This window comes from Amblyomma mixtum, chromosome 3 (assembly GCF_055824585.1).
Source record: "Amblyomma mixtum isolate Tamu chromosome 3, ASM5582458v1, whole genome shotgun sequence".
Taxonomy (NCBI): domain Eukaryota; kingdom Metazoa; phylum Arthropoda; class Arachnida; order Ixodida; family Ixodidae; genus Amblyomma; species Amblyomma mixtum.
In genome coordinates, this window is record NC_143014.1 from 324974582 (window position 1) to 324996606 (window position 22025).

The 22025-nt window shown below is 47.2% G+C and overlaps 1 protein-coding gene across 1 annotated transcript; it reads left to right on the plus strand.

The window, feature by feature from the left end:
* The first annotated feature begins 1605 nt into the window (after positions 1–1605).
* LOC149355820 (protein claret segregational-like) lies at positions 1606–21292 on the plus strand. The gene is made up of 9 exons (XM_089576202.1): positions 1606–1647; positions 7618–7768; positions 9267–9412; positions 11836–11933; positions 15136–15292; positions 16916–17083; positions 18822–18941; positions 20724–20984; positions 21113–21292. Exons 1-9 carry the CDS (start codon positions 1606–1608, stop codon positions 21290–21292), a joined length of 1323 nt encoding a protein of 440 aa, XP_089432328.1.
* The last annotated feature ends 733 nt before the right edge of the window (positions 21293–22025 follow it).

Genomic DNA, 22025 nt, shown 5'->3' on the forward strand with positions numbered 1-22025 from the left:
CAGTTAGAATACTCAGGGAGACGTACTGGTGCGTACATGAGTAATTGTGACACTTCGTGAAGTTGCTGACCACAATACAGTCACTACGTCCCCCTTTCTTCAGCGTGAACCGACCAGCTTTCATGACCTATGGGTAGCGTGCCCATATCGCAGTTCAAAGGTTCTGTGCTGGATCCCAGACCATTGTTTTCAGCTCAATATACATTCTTTGCTTCCATCGTGATTTTTTTCTCATAGCCAATGACTGAAGACAACACCGGCTTTTTCGAGGCACTGCACCCTTGACGTTAAAGCGGGCAAACAATTTCTACGTTCCATTAGACGAAGAGTTTATGATTAAACATACCTGCCAGCTATTTCGATTTTTCCGTAAAACGAACCAATTTTGACTCGTGGTACGATTTATACGAATCTGGCGAATATTACGGAAAATGAATTTTATTTGCCATAAACATTTAAAATTCTGTAACAAAAAAGTTGGCGGTGGTAGCCGCCATGACAGAGGGATATGTATACCATCTGTGAAATTAGCAGCAGCGGCAGCAGCAGCAGCAGCAGCAACAGCTGGAACACTGTATAGTAACACATAGTTAATTCGACCCAACTCGAGTATTTGCTCGAATCTAGGCCGGCCTTGATTCTAAGCAGACGCCCAAAAATCGAAGGCCGAAGAAACTTTCCTGGAATGTAAGCCGGCTGCAAAAACTTTTTTTTTTCTGTGATCCCATGAAAAGTGTAACAGCGGGGCTGTGTACTGTATGTCTCGTGCATTTGTTGCTCTCCATGTTGTATTTAGCCATTTTGACCAAAGCTTTAGTGTTGGGAATGGTGGGCAGGTCGGCACCCATGAAATACGGCACGTTAGCACTGCAGCAATTTTGCATGCCTTCAGGACTCCTTCCTATGGCCCACCACGCCTCAATCGAGAAGTTGTAACCAGAGGAGCCCATTTTCAGTGCTGAACCCCCACTCGGATGGTTGCAGACACTTGCACAATGGGGCTCAAGAGGTGAATTCGCAATGTTGCTTCTGCAGTTGGCAGTTTTGATTTTTAGTGTGAAAGAATTTCTTGTCTCTGAGTGACGTGTCGGCTACAGCCAGGATGTGGAACCGGAACCAAACCGGAGCGATCAAAGGAACTGTTTCAAACTGGTTTGGGAGTCGGTTCAGTCTTACTTTTTTTACTGCACGGCATAATCATTTTTTAGCACAACATGAGATGTGCTAGCTCGTAGATTCACCCACAGGAAGTTGTCCGCGCTGCACAGTGCGAAAATGGCACCCTGCCTATGAGAACAAAATTGAAGGAAGGCTGGTATGGGGGAATTGGCATTTCAGTAATGCACTTCTGGCAATTCTGAATCACTGTACATCAGAATAATGTGATATCTTAAGTTTCTGAACCCTTCTCTATTTACATATATGCATATGGTTTTAATCAAGTAGTTAGCACTGCTCTAATTGGCGAAGTACCTAATAGCTCGCTTTCATTGTGTCATGTACTATAAATATGTGAATTATGGGAGCAACGACCCAGCCATATTACAATTCGTTTCTGAGGCATTCATTGTATCAGACAGCAGGTACAAAATAGAACCCCTAACGATGGCTCAGTGGCAGCGGCTCTCGGCTGCCGATCCCAAGGTCGTGAGCTTGCTCCTGGCCACGGCGACCACATTTCGATTGCGGCATAATTTAATAAACGCGTGCGTGCTGTGCAGTGTCTTTTTTTTAAATCGGAACATTCTTTGTTGCACACGACGGAGATAAGCAAGGAAAGGCAGATTTGCTGCTGCGGTAGGGATATTTAAGAGAAAAAAAGTTGAATGGCGATTACAAAAAGGGGCAGTGTCAAAGAGCATGGGCTCAACGGCATGTGATAGTTATTACGGTCAGGTAGGTGCTACTGCAGGGAAATGTAATTGCAATGAAACGATTTATTTGCTCTGCAGACGCGCTGAAATATTTGTGCTTAGAAACAAATTTGGGGGGGGGGGCACTTTGTTCACCTAAAGTGCGGTGAGGCGAAAGCCTTAAGCGCGGAATTGCTGCTTGTGCCACTTATGTGTGGTTAACATCTTAAGCTTCGCGTCACCTGGCAGCGCTGCCAGGGAGTCCACAGAACGCCATCGCCCGTTCGGCTGTACGCCTTGCTCGTCGGCAAATTGGTTATTGAGGAAAGAAAATGTACAGCCGGCCAAATCTTTAGCTGGCGTGCGCGACGGCCGTTTTTTCAGCGTTCTTGCGCTTTACGATGAAAGAGACTTGTGGAAAGCACAATATTAAGCATGTGCTTTGTAAGGCTGTTCATAGATTTGATATTTTCTAAAGTTTGCTCCTTCGTAAGCTGCAGCAGCACGGAAAACGCGGTCGTTACGCACGCCAGCTAAAGATTTGGCCGGCTGTACGTCTCATATATCTCGGTGGACACCTGACCCTCGCCGTAACGGAAAAGGAAGAAAGATGGAGTGAACAACGACACCGTATTCACTAGACGCGCCTTTGTTCATTCCAAGCCATTGAGCTCGCACGGCGGAGCGATTAGCGTGCTCGTTTCGCACTCCGGAGACCCTGGTTCGATTCCCCAACTCGACTAATTTACTACTCGTTTTTCTTTATTTATCTGATCTGACTAGAAAGGTTAATTAGGCTAATTGGTTAATAAACTAATAAACTAAACTCAGCCCCACTTACGTGGAGCATCACTATACGATCCCTTTAATTGGTTGCATGGTTACAAGCCAAAGCACAATTGGCCCCTTTTGAAATTCGTGCACTGTGACGTCACGACCATTTCGACCAATTGAAACAATGTCAGCGTATCTAAGGTGGACGGCGGCCACCCGAGGTCTCGCTTTGTCTTTCGGAGTGTTGCTTTTGGAACAAATAAAAAGAAATAGATGCCAATAGCTAGAGGCTGGCTTTTTGCGCTGTTCTTGGACTGCTGGGTCCTCAAATCTCTGTCGGGCGGCTCATATCTGCCTCTCATTGTCGCACTTCCGGATGTTGTTGGGCGAGATAGGAGCCTCATGCTTGTTGGCGTTCTTTCGTGAAACGATTGGCTACGGCATATCTGGAGCATTCACAGCAACCTGCCTCGGCTACATCTGCTTTCATTCGGAGGGAGGGTGAAGGCTGGTGAAGGTGCAGTTTTACCAGTGAGTGCCCGGATGTGCGCTGAAGTGCACTCAAGCACACGCGTGCGCCATGGTGACTTTTGAGAAAAGAGGTTATGCTGCTAACGCAGTAAAAAGATAAATTGGTGGGGGTTTAACGTAATTAAGGAGAGAAGACGTGCGAAAGAAGGTGTTTGTGCTTCAATGGAGGGGACACTTACACCCCACCTTAAGGGTATGGCGGACAAAGCTTCAGTAGGTTAATGTTCTTATATGGAGAATTGGCTCATCTCTACTTATCATTCATAGATGGCAGTGAGTCCTCACACCATGCACTATCAGCGCAGTGGAGCAGTGACACAGCCACCCATAGGGACTTTAGAACCCGTGTTGCTCTTTCCGAGAAACCTCTTGTGAGCAATCATTAATTGCACTTAATTTTTAACATTTAAGTACGTGCTGTGGGTCCGCAGCAGCTGCGGCGGCAGCAGCACTAGTGAGGACTAGTAGTCAGTTCAGTAGAAACTTTCTTAAAATAAAGATTGGGGGGATTTCCCGTTGGTTTAGAATCGTGTAAATAGAGTACTGATCACAGTGCCAAGTTAGAGGTGCGCCTTTTATGCGCGGAAATAAATAAAATCTGGTTTTTCGAGACCAAACTGCGGGTGCGCCTATTATGCGAGTAAATACGGTACTCCGCCCGCAGATCAAAATTTCGGAATTCGCACTGGTCAAGAAAAGGCAACCAATCAGCAGGTTGGACTTGATAAGCATATGCCTCTTGTGTTAGAATGCACTGCTCTCTGAACAGTGACCTCGTTGAACACGGCGGTACTGCGTGCTTAACCATTACTCGGCTTTTCCACCTGCTAATCATTTCTATTAACACGAAAAGTTCCAACAGAATTCCGGAGCCTTTCATCACAGCCAGAAATTACAGTGTATGATCTCAATGTATTTCGTAAGTGTTGACAGATGTATGTCCCTAAATATACAGAGCATCAGCACCAAAAACAGATATGATTTCATTGCTCACTCTAGTTTCTCGTTTCTCGCCCAGATACCAAATCACTAATCACAGCACAAACGTCCCCTTGATGCGAAGGCACGTCCTAACTCTCAAGGGCCACGTTTGCAGTGTAGGGAAGGTTTTGTGGCCAATTTATTCTACATCTGCTGAACTCGCTTTAGTATAATGATTGTCAAGGAAGGTTATAGATAATGCTGCAGACATGTGAATAGAGGAAGTAATAACCAAGCAGAACCTTTGCCAGCTGCTTTCTGGAGAGGCCGTAAGGTATTCTAAGGGAAAGCGATCAGTGAGGACAAACTTCTATCGCGACCATGTTCAGAAAAGAAACATGAGCACTTAGCCGCCTATTAAGCATAGCTGCTAGGAAGGGGTTGTCTGTAGTTTAGAAAAACAAAAATTAAAGCTACACTGAAGTCTCCTTGCATGTGGAAATGTGAAAGAATTTCTAGTTCCTTTAACACCTATGCTACACAGTAATATAAATAATCACTGTTTGTAATTATCAATTAATGTATTGTTGGTGAATTATTTGTTATCAGTTATTGATAACTATTTTAATCACTTAGTTTAAGTGACTAGTTATTTGGTATACAATTCATTATTTATTTAGTTTCATTAAATAATTCTTGATAATTTTTGTTATCTTTATGGTTCGTTCCATTATGGAGGAATTACTATCAATCCTCAAATTACTCGGAGTAATTAGCTAAATTAATTACTTTCTTAGTTAAATATTTGTGTTATTTAGTAGTTCAGTTATTCAAACTTTCCATTGATTCGATATTAATAATTACAAATCATAAGTACATTCTTACTGGATGATCGACAGTTCACTCTGTCCACAGCCCGTGGTGACACGTCCTGTCTACGCCACTCATGAGGCAAGAAATCCTTTCTGATTAAAAACCCTGAAACAATGTGTAACAAAATATCAACCAAGCCACAGTATTTGAATGTTGTCTAAGTAAATGTGTTATGGCAATAAATGTTGGAAGGAAAATAGCCCCATACTAATCTGTTACTTTGCTGTAATTGTTCAGTTGCTTTTCTGGGGCCATATTGACCCTTACAAACAGTTGCATTTCAGAAGGAGTAATTGTAATTGTAATCTGTTACTTATTTTCTGTAAAATGTCCAAGACTGCTACAGAGGCAGTCAGCATCGACTGTATGGCCAAGCTGGTTCGCACTCTTATCGAAACATTTGTTAGCAGATAAGAAATGAGCATTCAGTAGACAGCAACGAAATGGGCAATGCTTTCATTCAATGATATTGTTGTTTCTGTACTTGCCGTCCCTTCTTTTTGCTAGCTGCCTTTCACAGCATTCCTCCTCGTGCGTCGATAATATGAACCGACGGGTTGGGCCGGTAGATTAGAATCTGGATAATATGAAACCTTACCGGATCACGACAAATTGGTATCATTCAAAATTTCGTATGTTCCAAAGCAAACAATCTGTATGCACTAGCATGGGAAAGGCTTTCACGCCGATTTGTACATGGCTGTGCAGCCACAACTCTCAACTCGTTCATACAACGCAACTGGTGATTGCGATGTGTGGGCAGCACTTATTGCTCGAGGGAACCACGTGTTTGTATCATCCGTAGTGGTGCAGAAGAGTTTTTGCAACATCCTAAATTCTACACATTGTATGCAATGCACTCAGGCCAGGAAGTTTTTGTAATTCATATCGGCCGCATTCATATAATCAGAGAGTGTACTAATCACTCTCTCATGCTGGCCTTTTTGTCGTATCAGTGGATAAGTTCCCACACACTCAAATCATTACTGTCGCAGTATATGCAAGCACAGTGAACTGTGCCTGCACTGCTAAACGTACAAGACAAGTCTCCCCTCGTATTTGAGCTTGGCGCCTGCTTGTCTTCTTTCACTATGCTCAAACCAGGCTATGAAGAGTTTCATTTGGTCGCAAGTTTTCTATGTGCTGGTGCAACAGCAGTGATTACTAGCGCTGGCTGAAGTCTAATCTGGTGGCAGCAAATTTAATTTCCGCTCGAGGGAAATGGTTTTCAGCTGTCATCCGCCCAGTCTCCCTTATAAACGTAGCAACAGTGGCACATTGCGCGCCGCTGTGTTCTTATCACTGGGCGCACTGCTGGAAAATGGTGCGGTAGAACTGCGTGCACGTTGATTCCGAGGTGGCATTTGCACGTACAGCCCACTGACGAGAAATCCTAATGGGCACTGAGCCTGCTTTGGACTGAATTTCAGAAGGGCGCGAAAGACACACACACAGAAAAAAAAAGGGGGATGACACAAAGAGCGCCTAAGAGGCGCTCTTTGTGTCATCCCCTTTTTTTTCCTGTGTGTGTGTCTTTTGCGCCATTCTGAGATTCAATCATGAACCAACGAGCCCCAAAGCAAGTTCTGCTTTGGACGTCCTGTGGTAGTTTAGGTCGTCCATGGGACGTCCAAGGGAGTTTCAATGCCCATTAGGGGTTGCACGATGTTATCGAGTGGTAGAACTGCCGCCTGCACCGGTGGTGTCTGTACAAGCAGCAAGAAGCAGTGTGGCAGCTGCCCAGGCGAAATGGGTCCAATAGGAGTTTCAAACTGGATCAAATTGGAATTTCCATATGGCTCTAGTTGTGTATTTGGAACCATCCAGTTGCGACGTTCCAAGTGAACATTCCAATTGATTCGACTTGGCCTGTCGGAATGAAACCAATTGGTTCGAAGAACATGATCGCAACCAGTCAGATATTGGATCCATTTGAAAGTCCTGTAGTATTCTTGCCGATAGTTTTAAAGATATTTCGCCGCAGGGCACCTGCTAGAATACATGCCGTTGGCTTCTGTCGACATCAAGCTATGCAATAAGGGTACAATTATTATCCCGCTTGTCATAGAAGTTGATTTACAGGGTTTTGAAGTTACCACTGCACTAACAGGAAGAAAATTTTGTAATTCTGTTTCTTAAGTGACAGCTTCCAATCCTAATAACTCAACTTTTATTGCAGGCAAGATAATTTCACCCTTACTGCATAGTGCGATGTCAAGAGAAACCAGTGGCATACAATCTAGCCAGTTTCCTGGAACAAAATTTCTTTTAAAAGTTGCATAACATGTTGCATAACAACTGGTTGCATAAAAAGTTGCATAGCATAACAAAAAAAATTGCATAAAATACACAGACTTGTTGTACATAGAATTAAATAATATATTTAGAATCCGCATGCAAAAATGCAAGTTTCCTGACAATTCCATGAGTGGGACTTCATTAATAATTTTTTCCAAGATCCTCTTGCACTGTTCACGCACTGGAACAATTTTTTTTTGTTTGGCTGAGAACCTGGATGCCATTCTGCAGGAAAAGGCGAAGTTGGGTGTTGTCCTCATTGTTGTTACTTGAGATAAGTGCATCATCTCTGGCACGTGTTCAACTCCAGTTGATATGAATTTCACCTTTGATGCTTGTCGGTTCGACCTATTTCTCCTCTTTGCAGCCAGCAAACACCGCGGAGCAGCCGAAGCGGCCCCGCCCTGGTGCCGCCATGCCCCCACCGCTCAGCAGGTTGAAGCGAAATGTGGCCAGTTCTGCCACCAACATCGTCACCAACATCGCCACGGGGGTCACAGGCAGTGCGCGTCCCAAAGGCAAGCTGCTTATTTTGTGGTCACATTTGTTGTGTTACAAGCATGTTTGCTGGCAGTACTATTGGACTACTACCGAGGACGATGAATTTGGCTGGGCACAAGACTAAGCTCTAGCTGTTGACTGGAGTGTCACTTACCGTAAAATATCAAACAAGCGCTCACCTAAAATTTCAAGATAATCGTGAAGTAATGTGGGATGGGTACTTGTTACCTCACGGCGCGAAAATCCAGAACGCACACATGATGCAATGGATCCTCGCTTGATCAGATGACAGATCATTAGAAATAAACCTGGATGAACATGTACAATTGTGTGGAGAGAAAGTAAGCTAACAGAATGTGACCACATGATCTGGAACCCTCCGTCTGTCCTCACCACTGCATACGGCTTGCAATTCGTCAGCTCCCCATTTCCTATGCTCCTTTCATTACGTTCACGGAGTTCCTATATCACCTTTCTGGTTACCTCTTTCGATCCTCGCAAGGTTTTCTTTGGAAAGTGTTTGAGTTTGGGTTTAGGCTTATCATCTGAATGACCTAAGTACCATGTTAACCTCCCCGCCCCCCACTCTCCCTCCGCGATGAGCATCGAGGAGATGCCAAACAAGGCTCCTGATGCGTCTGCGGTGTTATTGAACTTCTTCCATACATGGGGCAATATTCGCATGGGCTTTTGTTCAGTGTTTTAGGAAAATTCAAAATCTTAAGAAAAGGGAGTGGGCGCTTATTCGAACATGGGCGGATGGTCGGTATTTTACGACACATGCTTAAGTGACTGAGCACCATGAATCCATGGCTTCGCCTGGCATTAAAAACAGCAGCTCTCAGTGGTAGCGCACAGGTAACGGTGAACACAGGGGTGCTAAACAATGTGCTGCGATCCATGCACACTCGAGACAAGCTATGTCGAAACCCAGACCCAGCAGTCGATGTCAACAGCGTGCTGCAAAGCGCAGCACCGTAATACTTCAGAGAAATGTGCCTTTCCTTTGTGTGAATATCCAGAGTGCATGGTCGGTGTACTCCGTTCCATGCACAGTGTGTAACGCTGCCAAAGTTAGCACTCTTAATAGTGCTGGCTATGTCAGTGGCTAAAAAATGGTTGATGTATGTTCGATGTAGACACTGCAACTGCCCAAACTTCATTTTGCTTACTGTTTTCTTCCTGCCCCTCACTTAGACCTGGAGGAGTGATCTGGCTGGCATGCCTGTTTGTGATGTGGATGGCATGAGTGGTATGTGGCTGGCATGCCTGTTTGCCGCCAGTGAGAATTATAATCGGAGGGCTCAGTAATTGAGCTCAGTTTGGATTGCCTGGCATATCTTATACCTCTCCACGCTTTCAACCAAACCCTCACTGAGGTTTCGAAAAATGATATATTAAGCGGAGCGAAATGCTCTTCTGAGTTGCTATACTGGCCCAGATTCCACAAGATTGCATGGCGAGTGTGAAACGCAGAGCAGGCCTCTAACCCTGTTGGCTTCGTTGTGTGACCAGCGCGGGCTGTGACGGCTGCACTGGGGCCGTCGGACGCTGGCAAACAAAAGCACTGGGACCTTGAGGGCCGGATCCACGACCTCGAGGAGAGGATGGAGGGTCTGTCGGGCGAGAAGGAGCAGCTCAGCCTCCAGAGCACCACAAGAGTGAGCTCATCTTTGTCCTTTCTCTACTTCGCAGTTTCTGCTCCAGATAGGTGCGGAAATTAGAGGCTGGCAGTCATGTAATTTGCGAGGCTTTGATGCCAGGGCTCGTGGTCTGCCATCGATGAAGCGCTCCTAGGCCTCTTAGGGAGAGAACAGAGAACTTACAGACATGTGTGTGTGTGTGTGTGTGTGTGTGTGTGTGTGTGTGTGTGTGTGTGTGTGTGTGCGCGTGCGCGTGCGTGTGCGTGTGCGTGTGTGTGTGTGTGTGTGTGTGTGTGCGTGCGTGCGTGCGTGCGTGCGTGCGCGTGTGTGTGTGTGTGTGTGTGTTTACGCTTATGTAGTGTGTGCGTGTGTATGTGTGTACATATATATGCGTAATGTGCACCGTGGCACCCTCGTAGCGGCATCAAAAATAGCGAGGCAATGAGCCCGCGACAGACGCATTCGATAACCCACCAGTGGCAACCGCACTGCACGTGTGGAAAGTTCTTGGCACATATCCAATGCAGCGCTCTCATGGATTCTGTGCAATGCCGCAACGAGTGACTCTGTGACCATTTGACGGCTGCCTCGGGTAAGTGCCTAAGGCCTGGCTTTAAAAGCGTGTAATGCATTTGCCTTGGACACATACAGCACCAACTTCAAACCGGTGTGCTTCTCAACCTTTGTCTCCACCTTTGCCTTGTAATGCGTTGAAGGTTTTCCAAAAAACGGACCAGTGAGCCTAACTTACACTATGAAGGCGATCTGGATTAAAGGCATTGTAGTCAAGAGTGTGAGTTCTGGCCGAATTGCTTTTAATTGTACGTTTATTCTAGCTGCGTGCCCAGTTCTTTGCAGACGTGGCTGCTCTGTGAGTGGCCCGATCAGTGCTGTGCACTTCGCTAGTAGACGGGTCGTGTAATCAGTGCTCTTCACTCTGGTGTAATGATGGATGACATGTGGAAGGCCACCTGAAAACCCTGCAAGGTGCTTGAGACCTCTGGTTGTGCAGTTACTAGGTGCATTGTGATGTCAAATCGGGCCGCATTCTTTCTGGAATCAAAGCCAATATGTGTTGACTGCAGGTGCCGGCAATTCCACTCGTTACAAACATAACGTTCACAACCCACAGAGTAAGGCTGACCATAATATGGAGCAGAGTCGTCACCTTGCAGCCCAGTGGCGAACCCTCTCTAATGTGGATGTCAGCTCGAGTCTCCTGCCAGCCAGCATGCTCTTGAGTGGCTCAAGTGTCTACCCCCACAGGAGCGCTGGTTCTGTTCGCGTGAATTTCTAGAGACTTGCCCTTCCAGTCACTATTGGGGTCCCACTGCTTGCTTCACGGCTCTGCTAAGTGCTTTTAGAGCGGAAGCTCTGCTCCCATGCAAAACCTCAAGGTCATGTTGCTCCGGAGAATGACCTTCAAGCGGTGGAGCAGGGGTGCGGCTGTGCAGTCATGCCATAAGACTCGGCGCATGTGTGGTCTATGAACAAAGCGGCGTTCGCTTGCCTTCGCAACTGCATTGAACAAAGTGATTCAACGCTCACCTCACAGATGCGCTGAACCACGTGACTCTCCATTCATCTGATAAGACAATAAAAAGCGTGAAGCGTTACTTGACGTTCACAGATAGCCATGGAGGAGTCGCAAGCTGGAACCAGTGCTTCGGCTGTGAATCGCAGGCGGCTGATTGAATCTGGTGACTCTTAGGATCAAGAATGTCGACAGGGCACGTTGGCGAAGGATAGAGAGAGGAAACACGCAAAGATTGAAGCAGAAAGCGAGGAGAGGATCGCCTTCCACTCTGTTAACTAGGCTCAGCTGGGTTCAATCCCAGGCATCATTTTTTTCTGTGTTCCTGCACTCATCCTTCTGCTTTGCATAGGGGAATTATGTCGATGCCCTCTCACTAAATTCTGCTCAGCTGCGTTCGTGCTCTAGATCAAGGGTTTTTATACTGGTTCTGCAGGAACCCCTATTCTCTTTGGAGTGCTTTTTGGGTTCCCAGACCACTTGCATCCATGCATGCCTCTGACCCTCCAACCTTTCCTTTACCCACTTTGTTTTGGGTCTAATTGTAGCAGACTGTTTCTCTAATTAGCAGGTGATTATTAAATCAACTTGGAATTTCCATGCCAGCAAGAAGGGACTGAAGAGTTAACTCGCGAGTTCCTTGGCGCCTTTTGAGAGCCGTTTTGCGTGAGTTTTAACTGAGTGGATTCCAAGAGAAGCCAGGCGTAGCAGGGGGCGGCAGAAAACTCTGTGTGCAGATGAGATTAAGACGTTGGCGGGGGTTAAGTGGTAGCAGCTGGAACAGGAGAGGGCAAATTAAAGCGATATGGGGGAGGCTTTTCTTCTGCAGTGATGTAGTCGGGCTACTGATGACGATGAGTGTTTGAATAAAATGGCTGTGTCGTACTCCACTCCGCCTGTTTTCTAGCTGCAGGAGCTCGAGAAGGTGCTCGCTGAGCTGAATGAGGAGCGCACCAAGAATGCCAAGCTCTCTACGACGGTCTCTGAGCTCCAGTCGGCTCTAAGGTAAGTGGCACGGGTGATGCCAACCGCAATCAAAACAATAATCCTGCTGATCGAAACAAATTTACTGCTTCTGCTGACCATGCAATATTTATTGAACATTTGCAGCACTTCAGTTTGATTGTAGTTGTTGTTGATTGCATTTGACCAGATATTTATGCACTCATTTCACAAGCTTGCTTGAGTTCAGTAGCTGTTTGGAGAGAGAACTTTATTTCAATGCAATACAGTTGTCGACAGTTTTTTCGAACTCGGCCGGACCCGAAACATGCACCGAATAATCGAACAGTCCGAAAAATTCGTCAAATAAAAAAAAACTTTTGTGCGAAAAACCTGCTTTTAAAATAGCCAATATTGCCGCTCCCCATGTTCCGCCTACAAGGAATATTAGAGGGAGTCATAGCCCTGCTTTCTTCATGTCCGCACTCTATGACATGATACCAGGTAGTGCAACGCAGCCGCGATCATGCCGCGCGATCATGCCGCGACTGTTCATGCTTCGCTTCGAGAAGCAATAACAGTCAGTTTGCAAGACGCAATGATGTTCGCGAAGACCTAGAGGTAACCCATGGGTAAACCACGGGAAGATGCGAGCGGAAGCGAGCGCCTCCGAATGCAGTCCCCCTCCCGCCTCTCCCCCCCCCCCTTCCTCCCTACCGCCTACCGCGTTTACTGCCCGCACCACGGGGTGTGTCGTCCAAGGAACAGTGGGCGCTGCAGCTGTCCCGCTGTACCGTTTTCAATGCTATCGCGCGTCATTTGTAGGCCATCTCGATGGCATTGGAGAGCATCTCTTTATCACGAATGGCAACGATGGAGCACATATAGCCAAGCCTATCCAAACTAGTCGGATTGCTCCCGGCAAGATGACGCCGTTTAAATCCAAGATAGGGCCTTTTACGGTGGCTGCAAATGGGTTGGTAGTGACAGCTATGCCCGCTCGCATCTGTATTAGGCCGAAATAACAATCTTTTAGTTAAAAAACGATCACCACAATATTGTTGGTGTCTACTTTACTAATAAAATTCGACGCCGCAAAGTCCGAAATATCAGTCGTGCAAATTCCTACGAGGTTCCTATGAGGTGCGCGACGGTTCCTCAGCGAAGTCCTAAATACCACGCTAGTCCAAATTATTGGAGTCTGAAATATCGGCCGGCTACTGTATTAAGCGTCTCACATTGTCCTCGGCCAAGGTTACTAAAGCCAGCTGGTCTAGGCTAGCCGAGCCCGCGATATTGGTGGATAAGTCACCCCCAGTGAAGTCCGTGTATTTGAGGCCTTTATGTAATGAACGTGTAGCGGCAGTTGTCCTTGATAAAACGAAGATATAGGCTGACTATATCTGTTAGCTTCCACTGGGTAACAAAATTTGGCACTAAGTTTCAAGACTATAAAGCACGAAGTGACATGAGAGCAGAGTCAACAATCACAGCGACAGACTGCAGTTGAGATAATGTGTCATGCTGCAGCGCCGTCGGCGCAACTCCGTTGCTTTCACTTTTGGACCTCCATACCACATGGCACTACAACAGTTCATGCCCAAAAGCAGCGAAAAATGATAGGACATAGCAAAAACAAAACGGCATGAGCAAGGCGCGTCCATCGCCGTCACGCGGTTACTTTGCGTAATTCAGCCTCCGCCGATAGCTCTCGCGCGTTGGAACTCCAGCGACGCAAGGCAAACAGTCCGTTTCCTGGAGTAACAGCGGCTGCTAAAACAAAAGAGGGAACATGCAGGAAGAAGAATGCGCCTCCGCGGCCGCCGGCTGGTCTACGACAGCGACTCGACTGTACGCGCTCTCCTTTAGCTTGGCCGTGGTGCTCCCGCATTCCCCGTCTCCTCACCTTACAGTGGCGTCGGGCGAGCTGCGGCAGAGAGGTGGCGGGAGCTGCACTATCAGACATTGAATAATGGGGTTTTCTGTAAACATTCTCCGCATGATTTCACTTACATTTCATATTTTGGCTTCCATTCTGCATTGCCCTTTTGGATTTTGCGAAGACTTCATGCAAAGAGAACCTGGATGTAATGAAAAATCCCGGAATTTTTTCAACTTCGTTACATTCAGGTTTCACTGTCAAGCACTGTCGCCAACTTGCGTTCCCCATGTAACATGCAGGAACACTTCCATAGTTGTGATTAACAGCAGAGTCTGTATTGCATAGGTTTCTATGGGAGCTTCGATGGGATTGGCTCACAAAAATGTAGCAGCCAGGAAAACTCAGCCTAAGGAAACTTAAGAGCAGGGTTCTCCTACAAGTCAGCTACTGGTATTGCACTGGTAGTAGCTACAGGTGCCGTAGCCCCTTTTTGTTCATTTCGCCGCTCCAGTATAACCTCGTTTATTCGACACTCATTAGTTTGGATAATTCACTGTTGCCAGAATCCCACCAAGCTCTCACGCAAGTCTATGGCATTAGAAGCCTGTTGATTCGAATGCCCCAAGGTTGGCTTCGGCTAATTAAGACAGCCTCCCGATGTGATGCCGTGGCAAAGCATGACCTGCTCGAAAAGCAGTCGTACAAATATTAGTCTTTATAGACCTGAACTGTAATATTGCATTGTTTCCCGCATCCCTCTGACATCCGCAACGGCAGGCGTGTTTACAATCGGCACACCCCCATCGACAGGCTTACAGAACCCATCAGCCTAGTTCCATTTTTGGAGCTTCCGTATAGAAAGGAAGTTGCCTTGTTACTGATCTTTTCTTTTCTTGCCTCATGAAGGCAGCTAGTTGATCCGGCATTGGTGTGTGCCTCTGTCGTTTCTGTCTGCGTGGTATCTCCATTTCCAGCGCGCAGAAACTCTACACTTGTCGCGCTGTTTGTCGTTTTTGTGGAGAAGACTCCTGTATTGCAAACCGACATGCAAAGAAGCTACAGTGCTACCACGTTACACAGTGACTTCGCAGGGACCTTTAAACCATCATGTGTGCGTGAATTAAAGGATTAGATGGAACTGCAAAAAATCGCCGTTGTCGCATTGTTTTCCTCCTTAATATTTCTTTTCTCAAAGCTAGGCACTGATCTTTTTCTTTCATGAGAGTTGCTTTTCTATAATTCTATAATTTCAGTTTCGGATAATTCGGACATTTTCTCCACTCTTTTCCGACTGAAGTCCGAATGATCAAGGTTTTGCAGTACTAGGCTGGCAATGGTGCTGGAGTGACTCTGTGGCTCTTCCACCTTTCTCTCTGCACTCAGCACAACGGAGGCCAAGCTGTCTTCAGCACAGTCGGAGCGGGACTCGCTCACCCTTCAGCTGACATCCGCCACAGGGCAAGTGGCAACACTGCAGTGGTCGCTGGCCGAAGCCACTTGGGCATTGGCAGGGCTTCGCTGCGAGCGTGCGGCCCTCATGGTGCGTTCTCCTGTTCCTTTCTTCACTGCAGCTGCTCTTGGATGTTGCAGGATGGAATCGTCAATGGTGGGCTCTCTTGAGGGGAGGGGGGGGGGGTCCAGTGGGGGGAGGTGTGATAGAATTGTGGCAACCATTAGCACCAGTCTCCGCTGTGGAATCGGGAAGACTTTTTGCAGAGAAGATACTTTGGGGCGTGCTGGAAAATAATCATAAGTATTGTGCAGCTGCTGCTTGATTGGCTCAGCTGCTAGTGTACTAGTGGTTACAATGGATTAGTTGGGACAATCTGGATGAAACTTCCTTTGCCATTTCTGAGCTGGCTGCTTGAAAAACCCATGAGCTTGGGTCCTGCAATAGGCAGGGTTATAATTTTGCCCTTACTGCGTTTCTTGGAATTGAGAAAATGCAATTTCATGCATTATAGTAAGTTCCCTGCATAGGAATGTTTTTAAAGGTCACGACAAATGCATGCATTATACATTACAGAAGTGCACAAGACACATGCTTTGTTCGAAATTTACTGGCATGTTTTCAATGTGCATGTAAAAATATTCTCCCTTAAGGTTTATAATTTTGACTTCATAAAGACTATTTTATGACCCTCTTCTCCTGTTAAGTGCAGAAATGGCTTGCAAACTGCATCTCGCTAAAATGAACTCCCCTGAGAGCTAGCTTTTTGTCAGTGCCCATTAAATTTTTTTCTTTCGTCAAGAGACAACAATGTGATTGTCCATTGAAAAGATATTGGGAAGTTCGCTTTAACAAATCAGGGGGCGGGAAGCAGGGGAGATTACAGCACGCGCCTCACCTCCAACATTTTTTACTGTGCCTTCTGGCCTAGTTTTTGTCCCCATTGCATTGTTAGATTTCTATTTATGGACTAGGTGCTACGCAGGAGCTTGCGCCTTGGTTTTGCCGTCGCTGTATGGCTGCGATGGCACGGGGCAGAGGTAGCTGCAAGTGTAGCTAGGTCCACTAACACGGTCGACTGCCTTTATAGCGTAAAGCTACACTAAGCGGGCCAGACTGAAGCTTCGCGTGAGTGTGCGCCACACGTTATGCGCATGCGCGAGAGCCGCGTGACTTCCCGAGAGGCGCAGGTGCGTCGCCTCGTCGTCACAGCCGGTGCGCGGACCTCTCCGACGCCTGACTTTTAGCTGGAGCCGTGTTTACGACAGTTGCGCTACTGCGCATGTGCGAGGTGGGTGCGCCGCGTGTATATAATGCGCTCGGTGGAGAAACGATGGTCGCGCTCGGCATGGAAGCTAAGGAGAGTTGAGCCGCTGCGAGACGGCGCAGAAGACTGGAAAATTTAAATTCATCCGATCCCGAGGTTGTCCAAGCATAACCGTCGCTTTACGCTCCGTATATCAGGGCATAGCAGAGCTAAGCCACTGCCAATTTTTTACTTGACTTGTATTAGACTTTAGTTATTTGGCCTGTAATATATTTATAGTTGCTCATTTCATCACTCGTTCATGGTTAATCATAGTGCTCAGTGATCATTGCACCGTAACTTCACTTAGTTTTGGTTTCTGCACTTCGCTCATTTTAAAAATAACTACTTCTCTTACTGTACTGTGTCCATGGGCTCCCACCCTTTTCCTTGCCTTTCGGGCACAGGCAGCACAGGAGTCCCTGGAGGACCAACGGGCAACACTGGCCGCCGAAAAGGGGCGGCTCGAGTTGCTTCTTGCAGACGTGCGTGCAAAGGTGGCAGAACAGCAGGAGCAGCTGAATGCCTCTGAGCAGGACCGCCGCGCCCTGCACAACAGACTGCAGGAACTTATGGTGAGCGGTATTCCTATAACTTTGCCATCTTGCTTTAGATATAAATCCTATTTATGTTTAGCAAATTTTTAGTCCAGAACTTCTATGCTTGCGTCACCGCCTTGCTTTTGAGCCACCAATTTTCTTTTGCTTCCTGCTAACGTCTGTAAACTTTATTCGCATTACCCTTATCTCTAAGCTACTACCTTGGGAAGAATGACTATGGCTATACTGTCAACAACAGCGTGCATGCTTCCGCATTCTAGTGAGGTGCGTTTCATTGTATCTGCAGTTTTACTACACACTGCACATGTCATCTTCATGGTTAAATTTCTTTGCGCACCATGTCCAGCCGTTTGGCGGATGCCCGTTGCAGTTTACTCCTCTGCTGTTAAGAGCTGAGGCTGTGTGCACATCTATCCGCTTACAAGGGCCCAATAGCACCCCCAGTTCTGACCGAGGGCTGTTGTACGCATACTTGTTTTCTTCGTTGCAAACAATAAGCCTTGTAAACGGTGTTCTATCTATCCTCTAATACGAAAATTGTTGGAGAAAGTCTAAGAAGGAACAGCTTGCCAGGTCAGTGACCTAGCAAACTTCATTTCACCTCAACTGCAGCTTACAACTTTTAGATGATACGTCAATATCAGCATCCGTTCCGCGCCAAAAAAAGCTTATTTCCCGTACTGCGCAGCGCTTATTCCGAACTGTGAAGCGCTTTTCCCGAACTGCGCAACGGTGGAATGCAGGGCATACCTCCAAGCGCTAATTGTTGGACAGTATGAGTATGGGAAAATGTCCTCATCCTGTCCTTGTCCTGTCCTTGTCCACTCTTGCTACTCACCTGGGCAAAAAATCTTTCAGACCAGCACAACCTGCGACATGTCCCACTGGTTGCAGTGGCTATTCGCTTCAGTCACGTTTGTCATAGCGAGCCCCTCTTTCCTTCTCTGCTGAATATCTAAGGAGGACCTTGATTCTGGCAGTCTTGATGCAATAGGCAGCATAAGAAAGTTCTTGCTCAGCTTCCACCCTCACTGTTCAACCACCTTTCTACGTCACACTCGCGGTAATACAGGACATGCTGCGTCTGCCGCTACGGATGACGGTAGCGCCGGAAACCAGGCAACAAAAGTGATGTTCAACAGTCTAGCAACGGAACAGCTGTTCGCAATTGGTAGCGAGGTGCTGGAAGTAGTAAGAGAATGTGGCGGAGCGCGTATCGCAGGGCATGTTATGTTTAGGCAAGATAACCGTTAGGCCTTAAGGGTAATGGAGTGGATTCCATGAGAAGTCATCAGGGGTCGGCAGACAGTTAGGTGGGCGGATGAGATTAAGAAGTTTGCGGGGATACGGTGGCCGCAACTGGCAAAAGACAGCGTTAATTGAAGAGACATGGGAGAGGCCTTTGCCCTGCAGTGGTCATAGTCAGGCTGGTGATCATCAGCATTTTTGCGATCGATATTTCGGACTCGAGCCAAAATAAAGTCCCTGTGAGGTGTGTCATGGTTCGTGAGTAAGGTCTGAAATATCGCGCAAGGTCAAGATTAAGATTGTGATTTCAACAGGTCAAGGAAAACGGAAACATGGCCAGGCATGATGCGTATGCTACTGTATATCGCTTGCTGCTTCTAGGGATGGTGAAACTTGAATGCAATGCCTTTACGGTCTGCAGTGAAGGCGCTATGCTGTTGCTTTATTTGCTGCAAGTGAGCACGGACCGGTGTATATTCGGTCTCCTCTGCACGCGATGTCGCAGGGCAATATCCGCGTGTTCTGCAGCCTGCGTCTCCTCCTGCCCTCCGAGAAAGCTCCGCAGCGACCTTTCCTGATGCTGCCAGATGAGCGGATCTTCGAGGTGCTCCGCACGGACCCGGAAGTGAGCGGGACACTGTGGCCATAGGGCTTTCGTAACCGTGGCAGTGGTGTGGTTGTGGCACACCTCCTGGATTAAAGTTACAGAATTTAACTATTGTTGTGCTACCTGTGAGCGTGAAGGCCAACTGAAAACTGCATGGCAGTGCAAGTGAGTGGCAAGACACCCTGGACTGCTTGTTGCCCAAGGTGGACTGCATGTTCTGTCGGCATGCTGTACAACTCCGAAACATCAGAGTGATAGCCGTGTTGGCATTCTGTTTGCATCACCCGACAGGCATAAGCAATATATTGTACTTTGAAATTTGAAAGGGATTATTAGTGTTTTGTCTCCAAGGCTCGCTGAATTCTCACTCTTTCATAAAGCCAAGCGTTGAATGCCTCATTTCGCGTGCTACCAATATGCGTTGTATCAATTAAAAACTGCTGAAATTGTTCACACAGAGCCCAATCACCCGTTTCTAATCAGTTTGTTTACAATTCCACCCCAAAATACGGGAGGTACACCCAACCACAAGTTTAATCTGCCTGCGTCTCATGATATACACTGTATAACGCTTGCAGTATTTAATGGGGAACTACCCTGGAATTCACTGCCAGTACACATAAAGTCAGCCCTTAATTTTAGGGCAGCACCAAAGATGTATTTTTGAGGAGTACCTGCAATACTTAGCTGATAGGTGGGTTTATCTTGGAATATATTGCAACAAGCAATGAACTAATGTCTTTTTCAAGTTGTTATTTAACAAGATGTAATTTACGGTTACGTTTACGCATGCCGACACAGATCCCGGAGCTTAGTATTTTGTAAATTTTGTAATTACCCGATTTCAAGAAGAGAATGTGCTACAGTGATATTTTTGTTCGGTTATTCTGTTGACGTGCATGACATGACGTGGTCTATTTCGGCTGCATAATTTGTTTGCTGATCTGCTGCTGCTTGAATTTGAAAGTTTTTCGTTTGGACCCGTGATTAGCCAATGACTGCGCGTCCAATAACTGCTTTTCTAGTTTGCATAACATGCTGTCATAATTGCAAAAAAAAGGAAATGTGCTTCAACAAAAAAGCGCAGTAGATGTTCATTAAAATTCATTTCACTCATTTCAAACAAGGGCTCCGGTGTGGCAAACAATGTGTGAATATTTCCTAGCGCTGGAGAGATTGGATGCTGGGCCGCTTAGCTGTGCTGCTCTCTGCATGACACCAACCAGCCCAAAGTGCCATGTTAGTAAATTTTATTTCCTATTGTGTAAAAGAGCAATGAAGAAATTTTTTTACGGTGACTGCAAACCACGGCGCCTTCTCAGAAGGTCTGTGCAGCGCTGTAAGTGAACAAAAAATTGTGGAACACTACATTACAGGAAAGCTCACGCTCGTGAAAGATAGATTTCAGCCTTTTGTGCGAGGCTGTGGGGCAGCTACCTTGTGGGGATTGGAAAGCACTTAGGCACTTTTGTGCCTAGCGGCGCCAGGCACACAATTCTGGTACTGCCATATATATTGCGTGCATGCCTAAATAGGTTTTCCCTTTGCTAATGGTTTTACCTCTCGATATTTCCAACTGCCCAGCCTTGCTCTACATACAAAATCTAACCTTGACTGCCCAGTGCAATGGCACCTCTACAGCCAAGCGAAATTCTCTCTGGGCTCGACATTGTGCATTCGGTACATTGCACATTGGTCACTGCAGATTTGTTTTCCGCATCGAGGTGTGATCTGTCGTCCATGCCTGGTCAGCCCAGTACAGTGGTAGGAAGTGTGGGTGTTTCTGCCTCGTCCGTACAGGTGCAACGGGAGACCGTCCTGACATTCAGCTTTGATCGAGTGTTCCCGGGCGTGGCCAGTCAGGCGGAGGTGTACGCCCAAGTCTCCCAGCTGGTGCATAGTGCACTGGACGGCTATCACGTGTGCATCTTTGCCTACGGCCAGGCGGACGCCGGCAAGACCAACACCATGGAGGGGGACCTGGATGACGAGCTGAGCGGCATCATCCCGCGGGCCCTCCACCAGGTCTTCGAGGCATCCCAGAAGCAGCCCCAGTGGACGGTCAGTGTGCGCAGGAAGGGAGGAGTGAGCGTGGACGCTCTTGCGCTACTGCTCTTCAAGCCTGCCATTGACTGCACCCCTTTTTGATTCCACAGAGTGATGATTGACGTGGCTTGCCTCCCTTGCAGTACACCATGGTGGCCAGCTTTGTGGAGGTGTACAACGAGACCCTGCGCGACCTCCTGGTACCTCCCTCCCAAGCAGACAAGGCCCCGCCGCTGCAGCTCAAGATGAGCAACAAGGACGCGCCCGTCACGGTGGCCAGCCTGGCTGAGGTGCCAGCCCAGTCAGCCCAACAGGTATCTTAATAAGTACCTTAACAGCGTGTAGGGAAAACTTCATTGACTGCTCTAGTGGCGGTGATGTTTCACACTGTATCTCACCATTTGCGTGTGCATACTCATCGTATAGTGTAGTGCTCTACAATGAGAGTGGAGCTTTTGCTCGCTTTTACCGGACAATGCATTTTCCCCGACCGTCATCGCCAGTGGAAAGGGACTCTGTACCCACCTCGTGCAGTGCATGTGAGGTGGTGAGGGGCATACATCGCAGCATGCTAGAACAGAATTAATTCGTGGCATGACCCATGGTCATGTCCCTTATAAGGGTGTCATCGGTAATATTGGGAGAGCTGCAGACATAACAGAAGCACGACTCTGGCACGCATTGAAAACCCTTGTCTGCCCATAAACCGCTGTAGCCATCCAAGGCTGGCATGCAAATTTCATGTGATATGTCTAGAGCGTAGGCCAGCTTGATAGCTTCCATGTGTGCCATCTCAGTAGCACGTTGAGCTCAGGTGGTGCGGGCTGGGCGGCTTTATTTTCTTCTCGCCCATTGTACCCTTCGTGCCACCTCTGTGGGAACAGAGTGGCCGCGACTCCTTCTTTCTAGATAAACTTGGCAAGCTCCTTGTCTTGAGCTTGGGGTGCACACCATGCTTCAGAATGTGAAATAACCTCCTCTCACATGTTTGATGTTCTGAGACTTTCTTCTTCCGCCTGTTGCGAATGTAGGGCTCGTCCACGTCATATTTTCTTG

Excerpts from the sequence above, each read along its gene's own strand:
- LOC149355820 (XM_089576202.1), top strand. The coding sequence starts at position 1,606 with ATGGCTCAGTGGCAGCGGCTCTCGGCTGCCGATCCCAAGGTC. Across the intron at positions 11,934-15,135 it reads GAGCTCCAGTCGGCTCTAAG|CACAACGGAGGCCAAGCTGT; the intron begins GTAAGTGGCACG and ends CTCTGCACTCAG. Across the intron at positions 18,942-20,723 it reads TGCTCCGCACGGACCCGGAA|GTGCAACGGGAGACCGTCCT; the intron begins GTGAGCGGGACA and ends TCGTCCGTACAG.